The sequence below is a fragment of the Pezoporus occidentalis genome, unplaced genomic scaffold, assembly GCF_034315485.1.
Source record: "Pezoporus occidentalis ecotype Australia unplaced genomic scaffold, CSIRO_AGI_Poc_V1 ctg61, whole genome shotgun sequence".
Lineage (NCBI taxonomy): Eukaryota > Metazoa > Chordata > Aves > Psittaciformes > Psittacidae > Pezoporus > Pezoporus occidentalis.
Window position 1 is genome coordinate 1,282,524 of NW_026915955.1, and position 22,089 is coordinate 1,304,612.

At 41.5% G+C, this 22,089-nt stretch overlaps 1 protein-coding gene across 1 annotated transcript in view; it reads right to left on the reverse strand.

The window, feature by feature from the left end:
* The window catches only part of MOXD1 (monooxygenase DBH like 1), a 50,173-nt gene extending 39,147 nt beyond the window's left edge, over positions 1 to 11,026 (reverse strand). The window contains exon 1 of the mRNA XM_062639602.1: positions 10,558 to 11,026. Coding sequence (XP_062495586.1) covers positions 10,558 to 10,830 — 273 coding nt within the window. The 5' untranslated portion in view covers positions 10,831 to 11,026. The remainder of the gene's footprint in view (positions 1 to 10,557) is intronic.
* Between the last annotated feature and the right edge of the window lie 11,063 nt (positions 11,027 to 22,089).

Sequence of the window (22,089 nt, forward strand, 5' to 3'; positions counted from 1 at the left end):
CTGTTTAGACCTCCATTCACTTTTAGAGAGATTTATAGCTTTCCCCTCTTGTTAAAGTGAAGGTAAGCCAGCTGAAAAACTATAAAATGTTATGCCCAAGTATTCTGATACCAGTAAAAGTAGCTGGTACCTGATTAATTTGGTAAAGGATCATTTAGGAGCTGTAATCTTAAGCTTATACCTCCCCGCCCCAGCTATCTGTGTGTGAACAAGACCACATGCATACCAGTCAGAGTTCACAAGCTGGTTTGCCTTCTATAGACATACAAATAACTGCATGATTAAACATTTCATTAAGATATACTAATTTGGGTAAAAATTTGAATAAACTTATCTCAGTCATAACGCAGTTTCAAGGAAAAAAGGGTTAAAAGTTGATAATTTTTTATCAACATCAAATAAAATTTTAAATATTAATATAATAATATAATAAAATATATAACATGACATAAATTATTATATTAAAATTTAATTCTGTCTTGCCAAAACCACTGAAACAGTTTGGATTTTTTCACTCTGGAACAAATCTAAACTTCAGAAATGTTGAAAGCACCAAAAGGGTGCTTCTTTTCCTGTCAGCACTTGTAATGATTCTAAATGAATGAGTATATATGTGAAAGAATACACACATGGAAAAATAATTACCAAAAAGAGCAAAAGAGAGGTCTGGGACCTGAAGCTGTATGCTGAAAGGAAGGGAACTGATGAGTTATGTTTGTTTAGAGAAATAATTTTGGATTTGCTTTTCCAGATGGAAATAAGGGTGTGTTCTGGGATGGTTCTTGAAGATAGGTACTTTATGGGATCAAAATGCTCCACTTTATCCCTGCATCAGAGCTTGGTCAGAGGCAATGTATGTCTATACACAGCACCATCCCTGCTCTGAAAACACTCCTCAATGGAACCTCCATTTCCTTCTTAAAAATAGTTAGGGTTTGTCTGGATAAGAAATGTAAACTTGTCAGCATCAGCTTTTAACAAAGTGTGATATCTTTGCTGAAATGTTACACTGCATCAGAGGAAGGCACCCTTGTATTAGAATAAGCACCAACACATTGAATTATTGAGGAATATGAATTCAAGAACAGCTTTTCCTCATGCGAACAGGTTGAAAGTCTTTGCCTGAAACTGGCGTGAAGGAAAGCTAGGAGCTGTGAAGCAAAGTTAGGTGTGCACACTGAATTATTTTGCTGGTGAACTTCACCATCCCTTAACAAGTCTAGAGAGCACAGCTGTAACCAAAAAAAACCTGTTGTGATGTAGACCTGACTTCCATGAGCCTGCAGGGAGCATGCAAAAATAACTCAAAGAAGGTCTGTAATTAAGGTATTAGCTCAGATGTGCCTTGATAACGTGATTGTCAGTGTCATTATTTCACTCGCCTGGATGATAACCAAAGGCAGGTCAAAGCTCTGGCTCCCTGTGAGGGGCTGATTTTGTGTCTGCTGGCAGATGCATTGGAGAAGGTAGTCCAAAAGCCCACACCCCAGGAGAGGCACACGCTGCTCCCTGTGGGAAGAGCTGCACTGGGAAAGCTGTGTTTGGTACTCACAGCGCTGCCTGCCCAGGAGCTCACTACCTTCCCCTGCTGTTGACACTGTGCAGCACCTCATGCAACGACTCACCTTTAATTATTTTGTGGGTAGATGTTAATCTGACCAACTAACATCAATCTTTTCCATGTGAATATTTCTGTGAAGTAATTAATTCCTTTTCTCCACTTAGTTTCGCTGCCTGACACACGCCACCTGGAAACAACCCTGGAACAGCAAGGTGATGAGAATACCTGGGAAGCAAACTTAGGTAGTACCCAGGAAGACAGAGATGTCCATTTATTTCCCAAGTGCTGCAACTCCCCCGAGTGATGTTGGACTGCCCAAGAGGAATCAAGTGTGAGTATCCTTCCCAGGAAATATTTAGGAGTTAGCAAGCTGCCTCTATTACTTTATTCTTATTTCCTTTGTTGAAAATATCCAGATGCTCATCACAAAAAAAAAAAAAATTCTTGAACAGCTCAAAATTTGATTGCTCAACCTCTCACAAGAAATCTGTTTATCCATTTTAAAACAAAATAAGGCCACACTGCCAAATTACACCAACTTTGATCAATGTACTCATCAGAACTTAAAAGCCTTTAAGAAGTGTATTTATGTACAAAACATAATGAACAAAAGGAGGTTATAAAAAGTGAAGACACACTGACAAACTGTGATGCAGCAATTTCTTGGAATAGGAAGAACAAGTTAGTTGTAGATATAGCTGTATAGATATGTGTATCTTTATACATCTCCTATGCTTTCAGAGCATTTTCTACTCTTTCAGAGTAGAAAAATAAGACTAAATTGAAGTCCTGCTCTTATGGTACAAATGCAATCATAACTACCACATTTGGACAGCCTACACTCCATTTAAGTCCTTGTGCCTACTGAAGGGAGAAAGCTGGGTAGCTCTGAAGGCCTTTGAAAAGTGACATAGAGGATGGATTCACCAGGACCAAAGAGCGGATGTCAGGCATCTGGGCTTTGGCTGAACTGAGGATACCTAAGTATGGTTTGAAACTCTCCCAGGGCTGGACTACTGTAATACAGAACTCATCTAAAGTCACAAGTTTCATTCATGTAATTCTGTAGAGAAAGGACTGAGACATTTTCATCAACAGAATTACAGCGCTTTGTTATCTGTCACACATGGTCTGAGATGTGCCTCGTATTGGAAGAGTTTGTTCTTAAGAGGTAAGAAAAAGCTCTAATGTGGCAACCTCTTTTACACAGATTTGGTTTTGCTATCCCATCCAGCTAGGTACAAAACTTGTGTCTTTTGTAGGATAGATTATACTGATACAAGTCCCCCTTAATTGCAGGGAGTCCCAGAAAGAGCTACAATCATTACCAAGTGCTTAAAACTTAATTTCTGAAACACTCACAGCACAAACCTAACAATATGGATTGACACACTGATTCGGAGCTTGCATCCAGATTCTTCAGTTTCTCATATACACAAAAGTATATATCATACATTACACGAAGATAAAGCTTTCAAGTTTCACATCAATTTTACCGAAGTTTAAGCATTACAAAAAGAAAAGGGTGAAATGGCTGTATTTTTCTAGTATGAATACTTTATTTTAGTTATTTAAACAGTGTTTAAAACACTTCAGAAGTGTTATTAGTCATGCTACATAATAACAGCTATGTTATTTTTACTTCAGAATTTGCTTATGTAAACTATTTATGTGTGAAACATTTAAAGTTACCGTACTCTCTTTGATACTATTGCACAAAATGGCATATTAAACTCTGGACTTGTTTGTACAATCAGTGAAATAATTAGTCATCTCGTTCCTCACATTACATAGAAACTGAAACAACAGATGGATGATGAAAAACCTTCCAGACTTACAAGTTTTTTTCTATTCCTTTCCATATGTGAAACAGATCATGTTATACTGTTTCACAGATCCCATTAACCTCTCTCTCCCTTAAAAAACATGTTTTGTGGCATATATGGTTTCTGATTGCTGCTGTACAAATAGTCAGGGAGAGTAATTTCTTAAGGATGGGAAAAGACGCAGGTTTCTCCCTGGAGAATGTAAGCACAGCTGCAGAGGGAAGCCTGACCCCAAAAGCATTATCAGCTGTCATCGCAGGCTTGAACAGGTGTTCATGGGACTCCCTCCCCAGATCTTTACAATGTACAAGATTGTTTTGTTTATGATACCCACTTCCCATTCTAAGTTATATACAGCTCCCTTCAACCTCAAGGAGCATAAAATAACTCTCACGTTGTGGCCTCATCCAGCAATCACCCTGCAGGCTTGGCTTACTAGCTGAGATTTATACACTGCCTTTCTCTAACTGAGAGATGGGAGCTGTGTTGCAACCAGTCCTCACCGATGGTCTGTAGCCAACCCATGCAGTTTCAACTATCCTCAAACTACCAAAGTGATGTCTTTGACCAGGACTGAAGACAAGTTTGGTAAAAGGAATTGGGAAGCATTAACCAAGATGAAAGTTGGCGCAGGACAGGATCTATCTTAGTATAAACAGGATGAATAAATAGCTACAGTATGCAAAAGAACTGACCAAAATGTGTGTTTGAAATAAGCACCAAGCTATGCCTCTCTGGGTTTCCAAAAAAATAACTGTGGTTAACATTTCTCTGTTTTATTGTCGTATTCAATTTAAATGGAATCCTGCTGTTCATGGTTCCAGCACACACTGGATATTGCCACCAAAAAGAAGCTGGTTTTACACTGTATTTGGCAAGAAGCAAACAGAGCATGGGTTTACAAATAAGCAAACCAAACTTTTTTGCAACCTCAAATAAATTTCAGCTTGAGTTTCAGGCAAAGATCTTACTATGCTTTTATGTTAGGGAAAAGCAGAGCTCAACCACAGAAAATTAACACGAAGCATCACTCCTCTGTATAAGAACACCTTGAGAGCATTCCAGTTGACTGATCAAATCTTGGGCTTGGCCACAGATGAAAAAATAGCCTCAGAAAGGGTACAGCAAGAGCAATCAAGCAGATGCGAGAAGTTCCTAAAGTAAGTGAGATGGCTAAGTTCAGCAGCTGCCCTATGAGCAGTCTGCTTGTAATTAATTAACTGATTTTGGTTTTAATTATTATTATTTTTTAACCTAAACAGCAGATTATCATGCAGTGATTCAGTCCTTGCCAGGAATCTCATTCACACAGGCAGTTCCGAGAAGCTGCGCACAATTCCACATTTCTTGGTACAATTCCAATTAAACTGGCTGGAGTAAATATGGATTATTTACTTCAAGCTGTAATACTAACTTTGACAAGGACAGAAATATTTTATCTGTAACAAATAATTCTCTGTGTGTCTTCATTTTAGATTCAGACATACACGTATACACCTATACACACACAGACACACACATTTTCCACTTGTGTATTTACAGATGCAGTAATGCATGTATGTGTGTGTACATGTACATATATTTTCTTTGCAAAAAGAGGTTGTGTATTTTTTACACATGAAACATAATTATTTACTTAAAGACATATCTTTCCTCATTCAGACTGTGTCATCTGCATACACTTCAGTGTGTTTCTTGTATCTTGTTAAATGCTGCCCAGGGCAGCTTCCTGGTAGCCTTCAGCTAGCAGTGACAACACTTGGTTTCTGTGGCATTCCTAGGAGACACAAAATTATCATTTTCTCCACACACATGTGAAAAACAATGAAATGTGGAGAGCTCCCTAACTTAGTGCACAAAGGCGTCAGAAGCACGAGTGGTTAGAAGCTGAAAGACCACATCGCTTATCACTGTGGATAATTTGACTTTGCAGAAGGACCTATCCAAGTCTACATCAAGAATAAATCTTGATTTAAGAGGTCATATTCCAGTTATATCAGAAGCTATAAAGCTAGATTAAAGGCTGCCTTAACACAAACAGACTAGACAAAACATGTAGCAAAGGGAAAGAAAACCTGTAAGTAGGAGATACTGCGTGATCCAATCTTAAAACTGCACCTTATCACAAGGAAGACTCCTTACACAGGAGCCACATTTAAGCAGTACAAGTTTTCTTGGTTTAATTACTTTAATGCAATTATGAGGAAGCTTTAAAAATACTTAGGGATTTTCAAGCACAACTGTTAGTGATACTTGTTCACCAAATTTCTCTGTGTGCTTTAGAAAATCTCCCCTCTTCCCTCCTGTTTATATTGAGAATGAAATCATTCCCCAATTATTTTAAGTCTCTGCATCACTCACTGTGGCAACATTTCCATAGTGCCCCAGGTACTTATTTTTGGGAGCTGTAAAAAAATTTCATTTTCTTTGTTTTTCCAAAATCCAAAGGACAAGAAAAAAAAAAAACATGAAGAACAAAAAACCCTTGCAAAACAGCCCTACTCCCCAAGCCTGCAAAATACAAGAGCTACAGAATTCTTCTCATCTTTTGTTCACCAACTGTTGTTTCCATGTCCCAACTATTGCACCTCTGAAAGGGAGCTACAAAGCACCCAGCCAGTAGAGATGCACACTGGAGTGTCTCTTTGTGCCTCACATGGAAGCCAAGAGGGACACATTAGTCATCTGGAGATTCTGCCCCAGTGGCCAAAGGCATAAAATACCTCCAACAAAGCCCCATCTAAGATATGTCAGTGTGGCACCCGCTTTGCATCTCTTTCTTGGTGCCTTTCAAATTGTTTTCTAAACAGTTCTTTTGTTGCTGTTGGCATGAGTGCACTTAAAAGCAGCATATCGTTAAGTACAGAGAATGCTCACTGTTTTCTGTCCTTTAAAATCTCTTCCAAGTACTTCCCTATGAGCAATTAAGCTAACTCTATAGGATACATTTGATAACAGATATTCTTTAGTTTGGGTGACAGTTAACAAGCAAGGCTGTAATGAATAATAAAGTACTTTTTAGTGACACACAGTCCCTATTCACCCTAAGTAGGGACTATTTTTGTGCAAGTTCAACAGAAGATTCTAACAATGCAACCCTCTTGTATAATGTGCACAAAATAGGCATTCATCAAGGAGGATTACTCTCCCCAAAATGGGGCTCTCAGCAGCTACGTGCTGCGGGTGGGGATGCACAATTCCAGACAGGGGTGGAGACGGAGGAAAAGGCATGGGTCTAGCATGAAAATGCATGCTGTGTCAATTCATAAGCATAAAAGAGATGCATTAAAAAACAAAAAAAAATGGAAAGAAAGGAAAGGAGAAGGAAAACAAGAGGAAAGAAAACTAGATGCAAAAGCTAAGCCTGCCCCAAGAACTTTTATGACAAGTAACACATGCTGCAGGTGACCATGGCAATATTTCAAGGTAACATTTTGCTAAGTATCAACTCTTCTTCCAAGTCCACTCCCTCCCTGTAGAGACAAAGGCAGCTCCTGGCTTTCCAACACCAGCCCCCACTGGGATCTTCTACTTGTTCTCAAACACACTGACCCAAAACTCACATCCTCTGCTACTTTGTCACCACAGGACTCTTCACTAACATGCGAGTATAATCTGTTCACTCATCTTTTTTTCCCCTTCTGCTGGGTAGAGGTACCTCCTTCATGACAATGCAGTAATGTTGTACGTGTATTCATATGTATTCATGCTATGCCCTCTACATCCTCCCAAAATATATCTAGGTTCCCACTCCAAATACTGACCTTCTGAAGCATTAGGATAGTAAACGTATAATTCTCCGATCATTCAAATGCTCTACAAAACAACTATTCTAGTGCACCATGAAGGTTTGTTCTTTGTAGCACTTCATAACACTTTTCACCTTGGTATATTTAGAGAGAACTAAACCTCAGACTTTCAGATAATTTTATCCTTTACTTATGCCAGACACCCTTTATCTTAAATACAGCTCAAACACAGAAAAGCAATCCAACACAAATGACTCACTACACCCAAGTTCAGGATACACCTAAAAACTGGCAAAGTAAATCCCAGTCTCAGATACCCAGAATTTTGAACCACCAGACGTTTTTTCAAAGCAAGCACTGCCTGCCAATGGTGGGAATATCATCTACTTGCTCTGAGAGAATGAAGTGGAAATGTTTTCACTCTTCTCTGAAAACTCTCTGGAAGTTTGCCTCTACCTTGATACACAGATCTTCCATAGACTAAGGAGAATCTGCTTTTACCTTTACTGATGGCCGAAGCCTACATTTACATGTTTGTTCTGAGAAGAGGACTCTTCCCTCCAAGAAGATGTTCTATTTTTAAAGGAGGAGAGAGAATTTATAGGGAAAAAGAGTCTAAATTCTCCCAGGAGACTAGCAATTTCATTGCCCACTTGAAAGGCTATAAAGGTGTTTCAGAACATCATCTGAAAATCAGGCCACTAACAAGCATCTCGAAACTTTCAAAAAAACCAAAAAATGACCCTTCTAAGAGTTTAGACCACGATGCACATTTTCCGACTGATGATCATGGAATAAAAACATATTTCTAAAACCAAAAAGAAAAGTAAGCTCTTTCATTATAGGGTGTACTTATTTTATGGAGTGCAGCTAGGCATAAAACCACATACTTTCAAGGGTACTATCTATGAAAAATTCTTTCTCATTAGTAAATAATGTAAATGATGCTGATGCACACTTAACACAGAACATGGTGTTAAAATATTAACTGTATTTGCTTGTCCAGTAAAGGGAAGAATTAAATATTATTGAAATAGCATTCTAGAACAAGTTCTTCATTTTATAGCAATCCCGCTGACTGGACAGAAAAAGCCTTTGGACAAATTTTGTTTCTTCATGATCTTTGTTTCTGTTCTTTCCTTATTGGTGCAAGTTCAGAAATATTTTAACTGAGCAGCTTTTAGAAAGACCTCAGTCCAGTTTAAAAAGAAACCTTGCTGCCTAGAACTGAATAAGGAACAGGCATGGAGAAAACCTCATGCTGCAAGCAAGCTTAACAGTTTTTCTTCTGTGCCTTACATACTCAAAAGTGCAACAAAACAACTCATACGTAGCTCTTAGAATAGGGTATGTTTGTGTGCTAAATTAGGGTTTCAGAAAAATATCTGGTGTTCTGTAACAGGAGGCACTTGCTACAGTCCTTCCCTCTTCTAACTCAGTTGTATCTGTCATAGGATGCCAGTGAGTAAAACCTGTGAAAGAACGGAATTAATGTGGGGTCATTTTTAGAGGATGGTGAACACTTCTGAGGGATGCAGAAAAGAGCCACAAAAGTGCTTTGAGTGCTGGGGAAAATGTCCTGCAGCAGGATGCTTAAAGAGGTCAATGTACTTATAGTGTGTAAAAGAAAATTGAGAAGTGATTTGATTACAGCATATAAATAACTTTATGGAGGTGGGATGTGGGGGGAATTTTTAATACAGTAGAGAAAATACATAGCTAGAACCTGAATCCAGACAAGCTAATACAGGAAATCAGGAACAGCACAGACTCTCCATTGCCACAGACTATCAAGGGAAGTGATGGATATTCCATCACTGGATGTCTTTACGCTGGGTTTGGATGCCTTTCTAAAAGGCTTGCTTTACCCTAACAGGATCTATCAACTAACCAAGCACAAAGTTTGGGTTTCTTTCAGTGGTTAATAAGTTTATCTTCCAAAGTGTAAAGCTCCAGAAAGCTTTACATCCTGTGAGCCAAGAGCTCGTCGCCTGATGACCAGAATAGGGGTTTTTTATGTTTTATTTAGACTGTTTTCAGGAAAAAAAAAAAAAATTGAAATATGGAGAAAAAATACTCTGAAAATCAACAGTCTTAACTTAGTTAAGACAAGTATTTGCCTAACTTCATATAGCAAATTTACAGGTGAAAAAAAAAATATGCTAGCAGCTCCCTTTTTTCAGAAAAGTTTTGATTTTATAAGATCTTGATAAATATTAGGGAGAACATATTAAGCATTTAGTCTTCTTAGGGTGAAATGTTAATAAACATCCATATTCTTAAATAAAAAGCTCTCAAAATTTGAGCAGCAGCTTCAAAGATCAACTAGCTCTAATACAATGAAGAAAAGACAGACAACTTCTCCTAGACCAAACTCTTAACAACTGGGTGTTACTCTCTTCTTAAATCACCTCTCTAAATGTTATTATTTAGGCAACTGGGGAGAACAAGGTGTCATGCCTGGCCTGATTCCCCCTTCACTCACCCCTAGGACAAGCTCCTCCAAGCTGGAGCTCAGGTCGCTGAGAGGCGACGGATGGTGCTGGTCCCTTCCTTTCTCACAGCTCATACACCACCAGTGCCCCTCAGATGGGATGGTTTGCTGGAAGCCCCAGCAGAAATTATGTCCCATGCTCCTGCTTCCAGCCCTAGCCCTGGCAATATCTAGACACCTACAGAAACATACTTAGAGAATTATGCCAATACAGTCAGGGTCCTCTGAAATTGCTTGAGAAGAACAAGCACAAAGACCAGGATCCACAGTGGTTACTCTGTAAATCCTTTCAATACCATGGTCAAATCAGCTCCAGGTGAGGAAAGGAGGAGTACCAGAGAGAGGAACAGCATCGGCTGTGCCCCAGCAGGCTGGGAAGCTCGTAGGATCGTGCCCTCATGCCGGTGGGATTACAAAGAGACAGGTGAGCCTGCACCGGGACGGCCAAGTGCCCTCCCTTGCTGGCAGGGTGAGGGGAAAGGAGCCACACCTCGCTGGGAGAGACTGCCACCCTTCCCCAATCCTCCTTGGGTCTGGGCTAGGGGGGCGGCAGGGAGAGAGTGCCCAAGGGGAGAGAAAAGGGCTGCTGCATTTTCTGGGTAAGGAGGAAGGAAACTTGACACCTTTGACAAATCCTGTGTAAAAGTTTAGAGGGAAGGTTAGCAGGGAGCGGATGGAAAAGGAGCAACTCCTCCGGGGGGGGGGGGGGGGGGGGGGGGGACACAGAACAACAGGGGTACCCCAAAAAATGGAAGAAAGAAGCAAAGAGGTTCGGAGATGAGAGGCGAAGAGGCTGCAAAAGAAAGAGGGGCAGGGAGAGAGGGGCGTCTCGGGAGAGAAACAGCCGGGAAAGGCGGGCGGACAAAGAGGGTCCGAGACGGGATCGGAGCGCCGGGAGCGCTCCCAGGCAGGGAAGCCGGGCCTTACCTGCAGGTAGGGCTGGCCCCGCTCCACGCCCCCCACCACGATGTCTGCCGAGGCCATACCGCCGCTGGCCGAGAGCCCGAAGCCCACGTATCCGCGGGTGCGCACCTCCAGGCGGAAGGCGAGGGCGCTGCCGCGGCGGCCCCAGCGCAGGAGGTACGCGGCCGCGCCGTCCAGCACCGCGCTGTGCGGGTAGCTCCGCGGCGGCTCGGCGACGGTGGCGGTGGCACACAACAGCCCGCCCAACACCAGCGCCCAGGGCCGAAGCCGCCGCATCCTCCCGCCGCTCACTAGCGGCTGCCGGTGCCTCTGTGTGTGCCCGAGAACTCGTGTGTCCGGACGTGTGCGCGTGTGTGTGTGTGTGTGTGTGTGTGTGTGTATGCGCGGAGAAGGGGGGCCGTGTGCCCCGGTCACCCCGCCCCGCTGCGGGCGGCTCCGTGCCGGCCAGCCCCGTCGGGGCAGCACGCACTCGGCAGCAGCTTTGTTCGCTCCCCGCCCCGGTCAGGCGCTGCGGCCGCCCCCTGTTCCCCCGCACTCCCCATCGGGGCAGGGCCGCCCCGGCAGCACCTGCCGTGCAGTAGCCGCGGCTGCGGGGCTCCGGCGGGCCCTTCCCGGGGAGGCGCTCGGGGTTCGCGTTAAGGGGTGCAAATCCTCCTCCTGACCTGGAAGCGTGGAGGAGGCTGAGGATGAGGCTCCCCGCTGCGCGCCGGTCCTACGGGAGCGTTAACTCCAGTGGATGAAGTCCGCGAGCGGAAGCCCGGAGCAAAGGAGAGTTTTCCAGCTCTCAGCTGCACCTTCCCTTAGTGTGAGAGCACGGTGCCGCTGCCGGGCGGCCAAGCAGGAGATCCCCGTCGGGAAAGAGTTATTTTTGCTCCGTCCGTAAGTGGATACTGAGGAGCTCCAGAGCGATTTGCACTGAGAGGGCTCCAAAAGCACAGCCCAAACCCCCACCCCGGTCCCCTGATCCCCGCGTCTGTTCCCACACGGCTGACGGGGACGCGCTTCCATAACAGGAGGTGCACCCCCTTCCCCTCCCGCGTACCCTCAACTCTACCGCTATTCGGTGGCAAGGTAAAGATAAGAAACGTGGTTTTGGAGGAATGCTCCCCAGCCCCCTGCAAATTAGGACGGAAAGAAAACAATGCATAGCACCCACAACGGGGAAATCACGGGCCACAAGAAGTCGTATTGGCCTTTGAAAGCTCCACGCAGTGCAAAATCAGTTTTAAAATGAAGGTGTGCTGTCTGAATTGTGTTTTGCTCATGATTAAACAAAAGGGAAAGAGCCTGGCAATCAACCGAAATGAAACATTAATTGTATGAAAACCAATCAAACTAGTACATGAGGGAGATTAGTAATGCTTCCTTTTTAAGTTTTTGCATAAAAATATTTCACAAATATCACTGAGACTTCCAGAATATCACCACCTACTGTGCTGTGAGGAATGCATCAAACTACAAAACAACCCATGGAAAAGAAAATACTTAAAAAATGATAAGCACCAAAAATTACTTTCACCTGAGTCATCATAAGAAATAAGAATACAATTAATAGGAATTGGTGACATGAAAATGGTTTTTAAATGGAATAGATTGGCGTGATCCTTCTTCCAATTACAGCAGTAACTTCAACGGTACAAAGTTAGATGACTGACAAAATAGAAAATGGTGAGATGCTGAGTGTTCGGATTCTCTTCTAAAAAAGTGCTAACCCCTACAAGTACATGTGGATTAATATAAGGAGAAATTACAAATGTGCAGTACCTCTCAAGGCCAAAAGTGTGTCCTCAGCACCCAGCTGGGGGATCACATCCTTTGTAAAACTTTGTGTTAAAGGAGGAATACTCAGAACAGTTACAAAAAGGTATGTTTCTGTCTTCCGGGGGAAGGGACAAAGAAGGAAGGAAGGATGGTTCTTAAAATCATATTTTTCATAATTTTCTTATCAGACTGTCTGCTATGTTTTTACATAACAGAAGCCCTGGATAAAGTTTCACTCATGTGGGCATGACAAGCTCATACCACACTTCACTTTTTTCAGAAAGAACAATTGAATTACACATCTGGTAGGAGAATTGCTACCCTGCAACTACAGCAGTGGTCACTGAAGTCCAACTAGTGTTTCCTATTGCATGCACTGTAGAAGCATTTGAACAAAATAAAGGAAAATACTCACTGTAAAGTACTCCATCATGTCTCAGTTTGATAAGGATGGAACTGATGACATTTTAGAAGCCTGTACACAACATGGAGTATTGTTATATAGGGAAGGATGATGGAATATCCCATACAGCATGCTGTGCTGCATGGCAAGCAGAAATAGGGTTCCTTCCCCAGCCAGCCTGCATGCAGGTGCCATGAAGGAAGCAGAGCTGTAGGTAGGTGTGCACTGTTTTCAGTAAGAACTGTGCACCTCTCCTTATGAAAGACTGGCCTCCATCCCTTGCACCTCCATCCAGATCCCTGCTCCTCTTACAGCACACAGGCACAGACAAAAGTGAAAAACAGGCTCTGATGAGCTCAAACTTGGGGTCAGCTGAGATCATTCAGTTCACTCAGCCAAAAGCCAAAGCAGCAGGATCAGCTAGTAACTTGGACAAACTGCGGTATCTCAGCCAAGCCAAACCAGAGGTTTGTTATAGTGGGTCTGGTAAAAGAGGTTTCACTCACAGGAAACAGTCTGCTGTTTCTGGTGAGTTGCAGAGACCTTGGTGGTGGACAGCCCCCCCACAGCCTGGCATGCCAGTGTCCTGTGCTGGCAAAGCCTGTGGCCAGGGTGTCTCTATTCTGTGGCTCTGGAGCTAACTCCAGACTGCTTCCAAGCTTTATTTCCTTTTGTGGAGGAAAATGTCATTTTGAAGCCTGAGAACTGGAATGGAAACAATACTCATGTTCTTGAAATCTCCTGTGGGATCAAATGATCATCTCTTCACACAGCTCAAGGGTCAGTCTGCTGCTTCTTGGCAGCTCTTATTCCCAAAAGCCCTTATTCCCAAAGCCCTGTGACCTTCGACCAAAACCTGGGGTTGCTAGTAAGATGTCTTCAACAGTGGAAGCACACTCAGCGACACAGTTCACCCCATCATGCTGGCCATGTGCAGACTAGTAGAAGTGCAGGAATAGCATCTCTATTCCTTTCCAGCCTCCAGCAGATATTTTTCCATTAAAGCAAACCATCCAAATGGTTTTGCAGAGCTGCACACTTGATCTACAAATATTGTGGCAAAACCAACCTTTTTGAACTTGCTGCTATTTATAATCCCAAGAACAATACGCATGTAATAAAACTTTCCTAGTAGAGCTAGAAGAGGCACTTTGTGGGTAGAGAAGCACAATTCCCAAAACTCACATTAAGTGACTTTGGTGACTTCACCAAAAATCCTTTGCATCATTAGGAAACCAAACATATGAAGAAAACACAGTCTAAATCTGAGCCTTGGCCTAAAAGTAATGCTGCTGGCAGGAGCACAGGGTGACATCAGATGACCACCTTCTCCTGGCTGAACTCGGTCCCACCACTTCTCTTCTCGAGTAAGGCAGTCATCTAACCAAGCTCAGCAAGTGTTTTTCTTTGTAAAATCTCTCACTACTGTTACTGATGATGATATTGCCAATTGCTCCCTCACATGAGCAGCACGGTTCATGTACTAAATCGCTGATTAAAAAATGGCACCTTCTTGTTGACTTAAAGCAAAAAAGCACAAGATCTATAAAGCATTAAAACTTACTAATAAGGTAGACATCTTTTGATACAAAACAGTGCAGTTTGCTGTAGGAGTTACTCTGCTTATCAATTCCCAAAAGTGTGAGAAAGAACACGGCACACTGAAACAACAACCTGTGACTATCCAGAAGAGTGGCCCTCAGCTAGAGAGCTAATTGAGTTGCATGAGAAACAAATCTTGAGAATCACTTGAAGCCAGCAGTGACAGTGGGTTTCATAAGGAGCAACAACATGACTGTCTTCCCCAAACACACCGCTTACCTGAGAAACACTCCTGCACCAGATACCCCTTGTCTAATTAGTATAGAATCATTTGAAACACTCAAGGACCTTCTGATGCATGCAAATACTTCACTTACAAGTGCGGCACCAAGTACCTGTAATGCTGTGAAGAACAGTACATAGCACCTATTGTAAAAAAAAGTCTGCTATGAAACCTGTGGAAACATTTAAACTGTGCATGCCTTGTGTGACAAGCAGATGGACAAAAAGGTAGAACTACAATTACATGTGTATTATCTTAGTAAAAATAGATATGAAGCATATGTAGCATTTTAAAATGCTACTTAGACTTAAAGGTACATATGTTAAAATGTGTTCCTCTTCAGGGAACATCAGTGCCAGAAGAGATACACGCAGTGAAAAGTAAAAAAGCTGAGATTGGGTTAAATTCAAATGAAAGGTAATCAGTTCTTCCCCGTACCTGAGGAGATACAACCATGCAGAAATGCCACTTCTGAGGTATCTCACTTACTGTGAATCAGCTCCCAGCACCACACTGCATGACTGACTGCAGCTAAGTGCCTCCTTTCGCAGAATTGCTCGTAAAAGAAGGGAAAAGACAACAACCACAACCAAGAGAAATGAGAGACTCTTTGCTGTAAAGCCTTTCGGCTTTCCCAACTGGTCTAATAAAACTCTTGCCCTCCAATTTTCTCTCCCAAGAGAAGTAAGAAATTTTTATGAACTTGAGTCGAAGTATTTGGAAATTTGGCAACGTGTGCAGAAGCCAGCCTGCCAGTGAGGAAAGGAAAGGCTAAATCATTCTGCAGCGCCCCAAGCATAGGATTGGGAAAAAAAAAATTTTCTAACAGTGATTTTATTTTTCTGTCCTGGGGCAAGTCATTTAAAACATCAACTGACATGAGTCCAAACTCATCATAAGGATAGCTGAAAGCACATTAGTCTTTATTTATGCTAGTCTGAGATTAACAGAGCGTTTAAAATGTAGGTTTTAGGTAGCACAGCCCAAAAACTATTCTAACTTGAGCCAAATCAAACTGCTTCAAGGACAGAAGGGTAGAAATCGCCCACCTCTGTGCTCACTAGTGCCAAGCATTGCTCCCAGCTCCAGTAGTTAATGTATATTATTTCATAAAATTAGTTTGTATGCCAACCTGAAAGTAAAAACAACTCTGTCTTCTCTACTAGCCCCAGCAAAAGAAAAAAGCAGTACAAATATAAAAATGCATAGAGTTAAAAAGCCGTTCAAAAGCCTTCATGTAATTATGCTGTTTGCAGCAATCAATTAAATTGTAGGCTTTTTCTACTTTAAAATAATTATTAATAATATAATACTATAATAAATATATATTATAATAAAATAATTTTCAAGTACTGGTGAAATGGGGTGGAAGAAGGACAAGGGGAAAAAATACAAACTTTAAAGACCAAAAGATGAAATAATAGAGCAAATTCCAGGAAAATGTATACTGAAATGATGGAGAGCTTGTATCCCCACTTTGATATCTGAGGCTTCCCTTTCAGAAGGCTTCCATTTTCAGAAGATACAATGGGGCCATATACTTCCCCTCTTAGATCTAGTCAATGCTTATGATATCTTTTCAGACAAACACAGGAATACATAGGAACAGTAAATGCACAACTTCTGGTGCATTTACATGGGCATGTTGCTGTTCTCCGAAGTCCAGCTTCAATAAACATGAATAAAATAAGCACGACCATCTGTTGTCCTACCTTAATTGAGTAGGTTAAGACAAAACAGTTCTTTCCAACTTGAAGGCCTGTTTTCTGTAAGTTAAATGTTTAAGAGCAGCCAGATCAACGTGTGTGCCCGAGGAAATGTTTGGCACTGGCGGAGGCACAGGTGGAACCTTTCCACCCTCTTCTTGAAGCAATCTTGGCCTTGGATCAAGACAGAAGAGTTTTCCAGCTCCTGTTGTGCTGGTAGTAATGTTCCCTGGGAGCCCATCCTGCTGGGTCAGCATTTCAGAGACTGTGTTAGGTTCAACCCACACAGCTTCCTGCTCTCCATCCTCCATCTACATTGAACACAGGATTGCCAGTGAAGCTGGGTTTATTCTGTGTAGGTATTATCCCACTGTAACAAGCTTCCAGCTGAATCTGCAAGCTACTTCTCTATCCTTCTTGCATCATGTTGATGTCAAAACCTAGATTTATGTAGGTCATTCCAATAGGGAACTAGAAATCATTGAATTAAAAGAATAAACAAAAAGCACTTCATTTTCACAGGTGAGAACAGATTTCTTGTTGCCCTCATTTTAGCAAGGTGGTGTTGCTATTGGCTAAGTAGTTTATAAAACATTTCAAGAAGACTTTGAATTAATTATAAATTAATAATCAATGCTCAATATTTGTCAATTTCCTGAATGTAAGCTAAATTGCATAAAAGAAGAGCCAGAAGGCGTCTAACCCATAAAAGTGCACCACAGAGAACAAGAGACATTAGAAACAGGCTTCAACAAAATGTTTCTGTGTCTCTGGGATATCCCGTTGCCTGCAAATGGCCAGAACAGACAGCTCTTGCTAGGCTGCTCTCTCAAGAATCCGGCAGTGCCGCTACCCACCAGCACTGGTAAATTAGGTGTTAGGTCACTACCCATGATCAGGTTAAGTCTTCATAATTAATTAACTCATTAAGGCATCACCTCTCTGTCCTTTGCTCTGCAGCTCCTATCAACACCTAGGAGCATCTTCAACAGGGTAGCACCAGGAGGCTAAGTACATCTCTTATTTCCCAGAACTCACTATCATCTGATAAATGTGGGTATTCTACACAGTACTAAAACCTGCCATGTTTAATTTACCTGTGGATGTTATGGTTGTAACATGACAGTTGTAACATAGGTCTGAAGATAATGTATATATTTTGTATATATGAATATACATACTAAAGAGAAAATCATTATATATATGAGTATGAAAACAATGTATTTTTGAGAGAAATCTCTCTACGCACAGACAAACCATAGATGAAAAACTAAAACAAAACAAACAAACCAACAAACCCCCAAAATTTAGAGTTGTATACATTAATTATTGGAAACAAAGGAGCAGTCTGAGGCTTTTTGGTTTGGGTGGTTTATGGTACACTTCTAAATTGGTTTCTCGTAGTTCCATGAAAAATTCCACCCCAAGTGTTTTGGTGATTACACAAAACATCTGGCAGGATTAAGCACTGTGCTTCTTTTTCAACTATTTCTTTATCTAAAAAGTACCTCCTATAATCTTCCTCTCATATGGCAGGAAGCCAGCCATTCCCAGGAAGAGCAACTGCCTCCAGGTGGACTTCCACCACAGTGACACCAGTGAAAAAAACACTGCTTCTCTCTGCTGAGTCTTTGTAATTTCAAACATGAGTAGAAATCCAGAAAACTAAGGTTATTCAACTGACTTTTTTACTGGTTGCAACAAAATTGTAGAGAGATTATCATAGGTTTTATTGGTTAATTAAATATCGTCTATTGCTGTCTCCACATGGTACTATATTTCTGAGACATAGTGACAGAGTATATGCTAATGGATTAATAATTATTTAATACTAACATCTCCTTTACTAATAAATAAATAAATAAATAATGCAGGTTATCAAATAATTGTCAGATTGAGAATAGACCTGGTGGTTGTTGGTTTTGTTTGGTGATTTCTTTTTCCTTAAAACAGACTGGCTAAAATCGAAATACAAGTCTTTATCAAAGTAATGCACTTCCCAGGTGAGAAATAACTTCCTGAGACCACCTAAGCTAAACCCTGACTCTGAGGCAGGATCACCTTTTACCTGTGTCAGACCTGAGAGATATCTGTCTACTCTCCCCTTTATGTTGTCCATCAGTGCAAATTTTTTTCTTTTCTCCTCTCTCTGTCTCCCTCTGAATAGATTCGACTCCAGTCCACCTCCACTCCTCATCCGCTAGGAAGATGTCAGGTGGTTAATTTTGGAAACAGCGGTTTAAGCCCATAACCACTGTTCTGCACCTTACAAATTTATTTGACTGTGTGGAAGCCAAATAACAAAATAACAAACAGCTGCTCTTGGAGGGGAGGGACCCCTCACTGCCTTGTTCTCTGTCTGATATAGTTCAGAAACCAACTGGTGGATATGTGTTTTCAACCTGTATGACTTTTGTAAGAAGCTGAAGATATCCCTCCTGTGCAGCCTTCACAAGGCCTTCAGGTTTCTAAATCTAAACGAATAATCTCTACTTTTACCCTAATTGGACAGATGGATTCAGAGGGCATAGCTTACTTCTGGGTTTAATCTCCCTCTCTTATTTATAATGCAAAATTAGCAGAACAAATGCAAAACAGACGGAGAGCAGGAGGTGGGACTTGATGCCTTTGGGGGAATGTGTTGTTCTGCAGAAGTGGAGAGCATCCCTGTGCCCTACCCTCTGTTCAAACAGCCTGCATAGCCAGTCAAAGATATAAATACACACAAGAAACAAAAACATAGCAGAAAGAGGGTGCCAAATGTACTGCATCCTTTGGACAAGAACAGTAGCATCTGTCTTCCCAACAAATTATGAAGATTAGCTTGCAGTTACTTCATCACATCAAAGTTTCCAGAATTTTTCAACACAGCAAACTACTGAACTCAATCCCTGTTTCACTGAAGTCAGTGGTAAATTCCCAATGCAAACGGGAAAAGTAACCTTGCTTTTAAGAAGGAAAACATTCCTTGGTGGAAAAAAAAATACCCATCTTTAAAACTTTCAAGCACTTGGCTAAGTTTTTTTGCTTAGAACTGATGCAATACACTTTGCTCCTGTATATATAAAGCCCCCCCCCCCCCCCCCCCCCCCCCCCCAAACACACAAGATGGTTTGTACTGAGGCAAAGAAGAAAGTTTTGTTGAAATGTGGAGTTTATAAATACAGTGTATGCATAGAAAGAGTACACAGGTTCAAGAATGAGATTCTTGCCTGTGGATCCGAAGGTAGGCTTACTGTAAGATTTGGAAAATATGGTGTTCAACATGGTCATCATTAAAATGTCTGCATTTTCCTCCTGGATTTGCTAAGTTACTTGTCATGGTCATAACTGCTTTTGTCAACTTTCAAACCTAAAATGACAAGCACTGTTAATATTAAAGTGAAAGGAATATGGCAATAAGTAATGAAATTAAAATCCTTACAATTAGCAAATGCTATTACATCCTGACATTAGTGATTAGCCTGGAGCTGTGGTGCAGGAATTTCTGGGTGCAGAAATTTCAGGGCAACATTTGATGGTGATCAGACATCAGAGCCACATCACAGTAGCTGTTCTGGCTTTTACATCAGCAGTAGATAGCCGGATATAGATTTTAACTAAAAATCTTCAAAAAGAAATGAAAGCTAAAATCTGATGCTTAATTGCAAGTTATTTTTGTAACAGATTTTCATTGATTTAATACAATCTGCAACACATTTGGGCTGCCACACATACCCTGTTCTTACTGCATCTGAGTTGGGTAAAAACATTGCTCTTCAAACCAAATCCCAAATATTCACCAGCAGCATTTTTCCCCCATCTCTTCCTTCCTTCCCTATATTATGTCTGCTCCTCCACCTACTGCCCCCTAACTGCTCCCTAATTCAGTACTTTCCAAATGAGTGGATCCAAAATCATGCATTCAAAGGTTTAAAACTAACCTAGCTGTTTTGACAAGAAACTGCCTTTTTTTTTTTTTTACTTCCAGGTTTGTTATACAGCCCTGCCCCACATTTGTATGAGGAAGTGTAGTCCCTTTGCAACATTTCCATTCACCTTCTCAGTAGCTGGCTGTGCAGAGAAGTAGCTGTCTGCACGGGTGGTTTATGATCATACATGAATGGCATTATCTGTTAAAATATTCTCCCATGCTCAGTTTGGTCATTCAAGAGTTACTCCAATACAATTATTTATACTTTTGCATTCCGATTCTTTTCTGACACAGCTACGTTGAGGATACAGTGTCATCAGTACATGTTTTACGAATCGCTGACATTCTTTCAAAGACCTTACGCAAGTGTTGCAGAGGAAACAATAAGGATGATGGAGATTTGAATTCAGACCACAGCAGATTGCAGGTGTTTCTTCCAAACATCAGGAGAAAAGCAGCTGTCAGATGTTCCCATATGAGCACTACTGCAGTCTTAACATTCATAGGCACAAACATTTTCAAATGAGAGCTGGTTTCACCAAAGTTGGAGTCTTCCAAGCAAAACTACATAAATCAGTAATTGTTTGGAGGACACGATACTGATCCAAAGCATGAACCTGTCTTATTTCAATTTTTGGCAACTACAGGTTTATTAATGTACCCATGAGACTGAAGCCTGAAACCCATACTTATACAAGAAACCTTTCTACGTGTGATTCTGCAAGCTGAGCTCAATAACCACAGACTATTTGTGGGGACTTCTGTGTGAAGCTGTATTTAACATTTTCTGCTGTTTATATGAATTTGAGTCCCTGTTTGCTGTGTAAGCCATCAGATGATCCCAGGTACACTGTGGGTGCAAGGGGAGAACAAAGATCACACAGAATCTGCCTAGTTGCTGGCTTTTGTTTTAACTGAGGCTTTAATTCCTTTTGTATTAGTCGCAAGTCATGACATTACCAAAATACATAGATAATCCCATTTTGACAAGATATTGCTGGGCTGCAGGGAAAAAGGAACTACCTCTTCCTGTAACTGAGCTTGCTTGGAACTTCCAGGAGCTGCAGTTCTTTAATATGAAAAGCTGACAAACAAAAAGAAATATCTTAAATATTTATTTTAATTTAGGAAAACATTTACTTTTAAATACAAGGATCAAGACCACTTACTTGATTCCTAAATTTATTTCAGGCCAGGTTTTGTGGTCACCTCATGGCTGGGGTGAAGGAGAGCAGGGGATAAGTTGCATGAGGAGATGGGATCCCCAACCCCTCCCCACTCTTACCCTCCCACAGAAGTGTCAAAGCAGGGGCTGTCCTTTACCCCCTCCCAAAGAGAAAATATTTATATGAGGAACAGGCATAAAGATAGGAAAACGGCTCTGTCCCCATTCCTGCAAGCTTGGGGTTACAGCTGGCCAGTCTACAAGCTGTAAATCAACAAGGTTTGTTCCTTTCACAAAGCCAGTGCTGGGGTCCAGACAAACAAGATTTCTGCCACAATTGCAGAAACAAACTATCAACAGTGCGAATACAAAAGCAGTGGCTTTTGTGCAATCTGTACATGGGAATAAACGTGCACAAAACAATCTTCATAAAACCTTCCCCCCAGCAGAGGTCAGAGGCATTCCCAAACTGCATTTTTGCCTTACATGCACCATGCTGGTGCTCAGATTTCAGGCAGCTGACTTGGGTAATGCTGTGTAATGATGTGGCCTGTGAAGCACCTTGCAAACAGAAAATACTCACACAGTCCATGGTTTCTTTATGATAAAGCATTTTAAAGACAACTAATGTTTTCATAAACTACTCTAGCTCAGAGCAGAAAAGAAGCCTTTTTTTGTGTGTCCCGAACACCACCCCCCCCCGCCCCTTTTTCTTCCTCCAATAAAAGAACCCCCCCCTTACTGAGACCAACCAGAATCAGA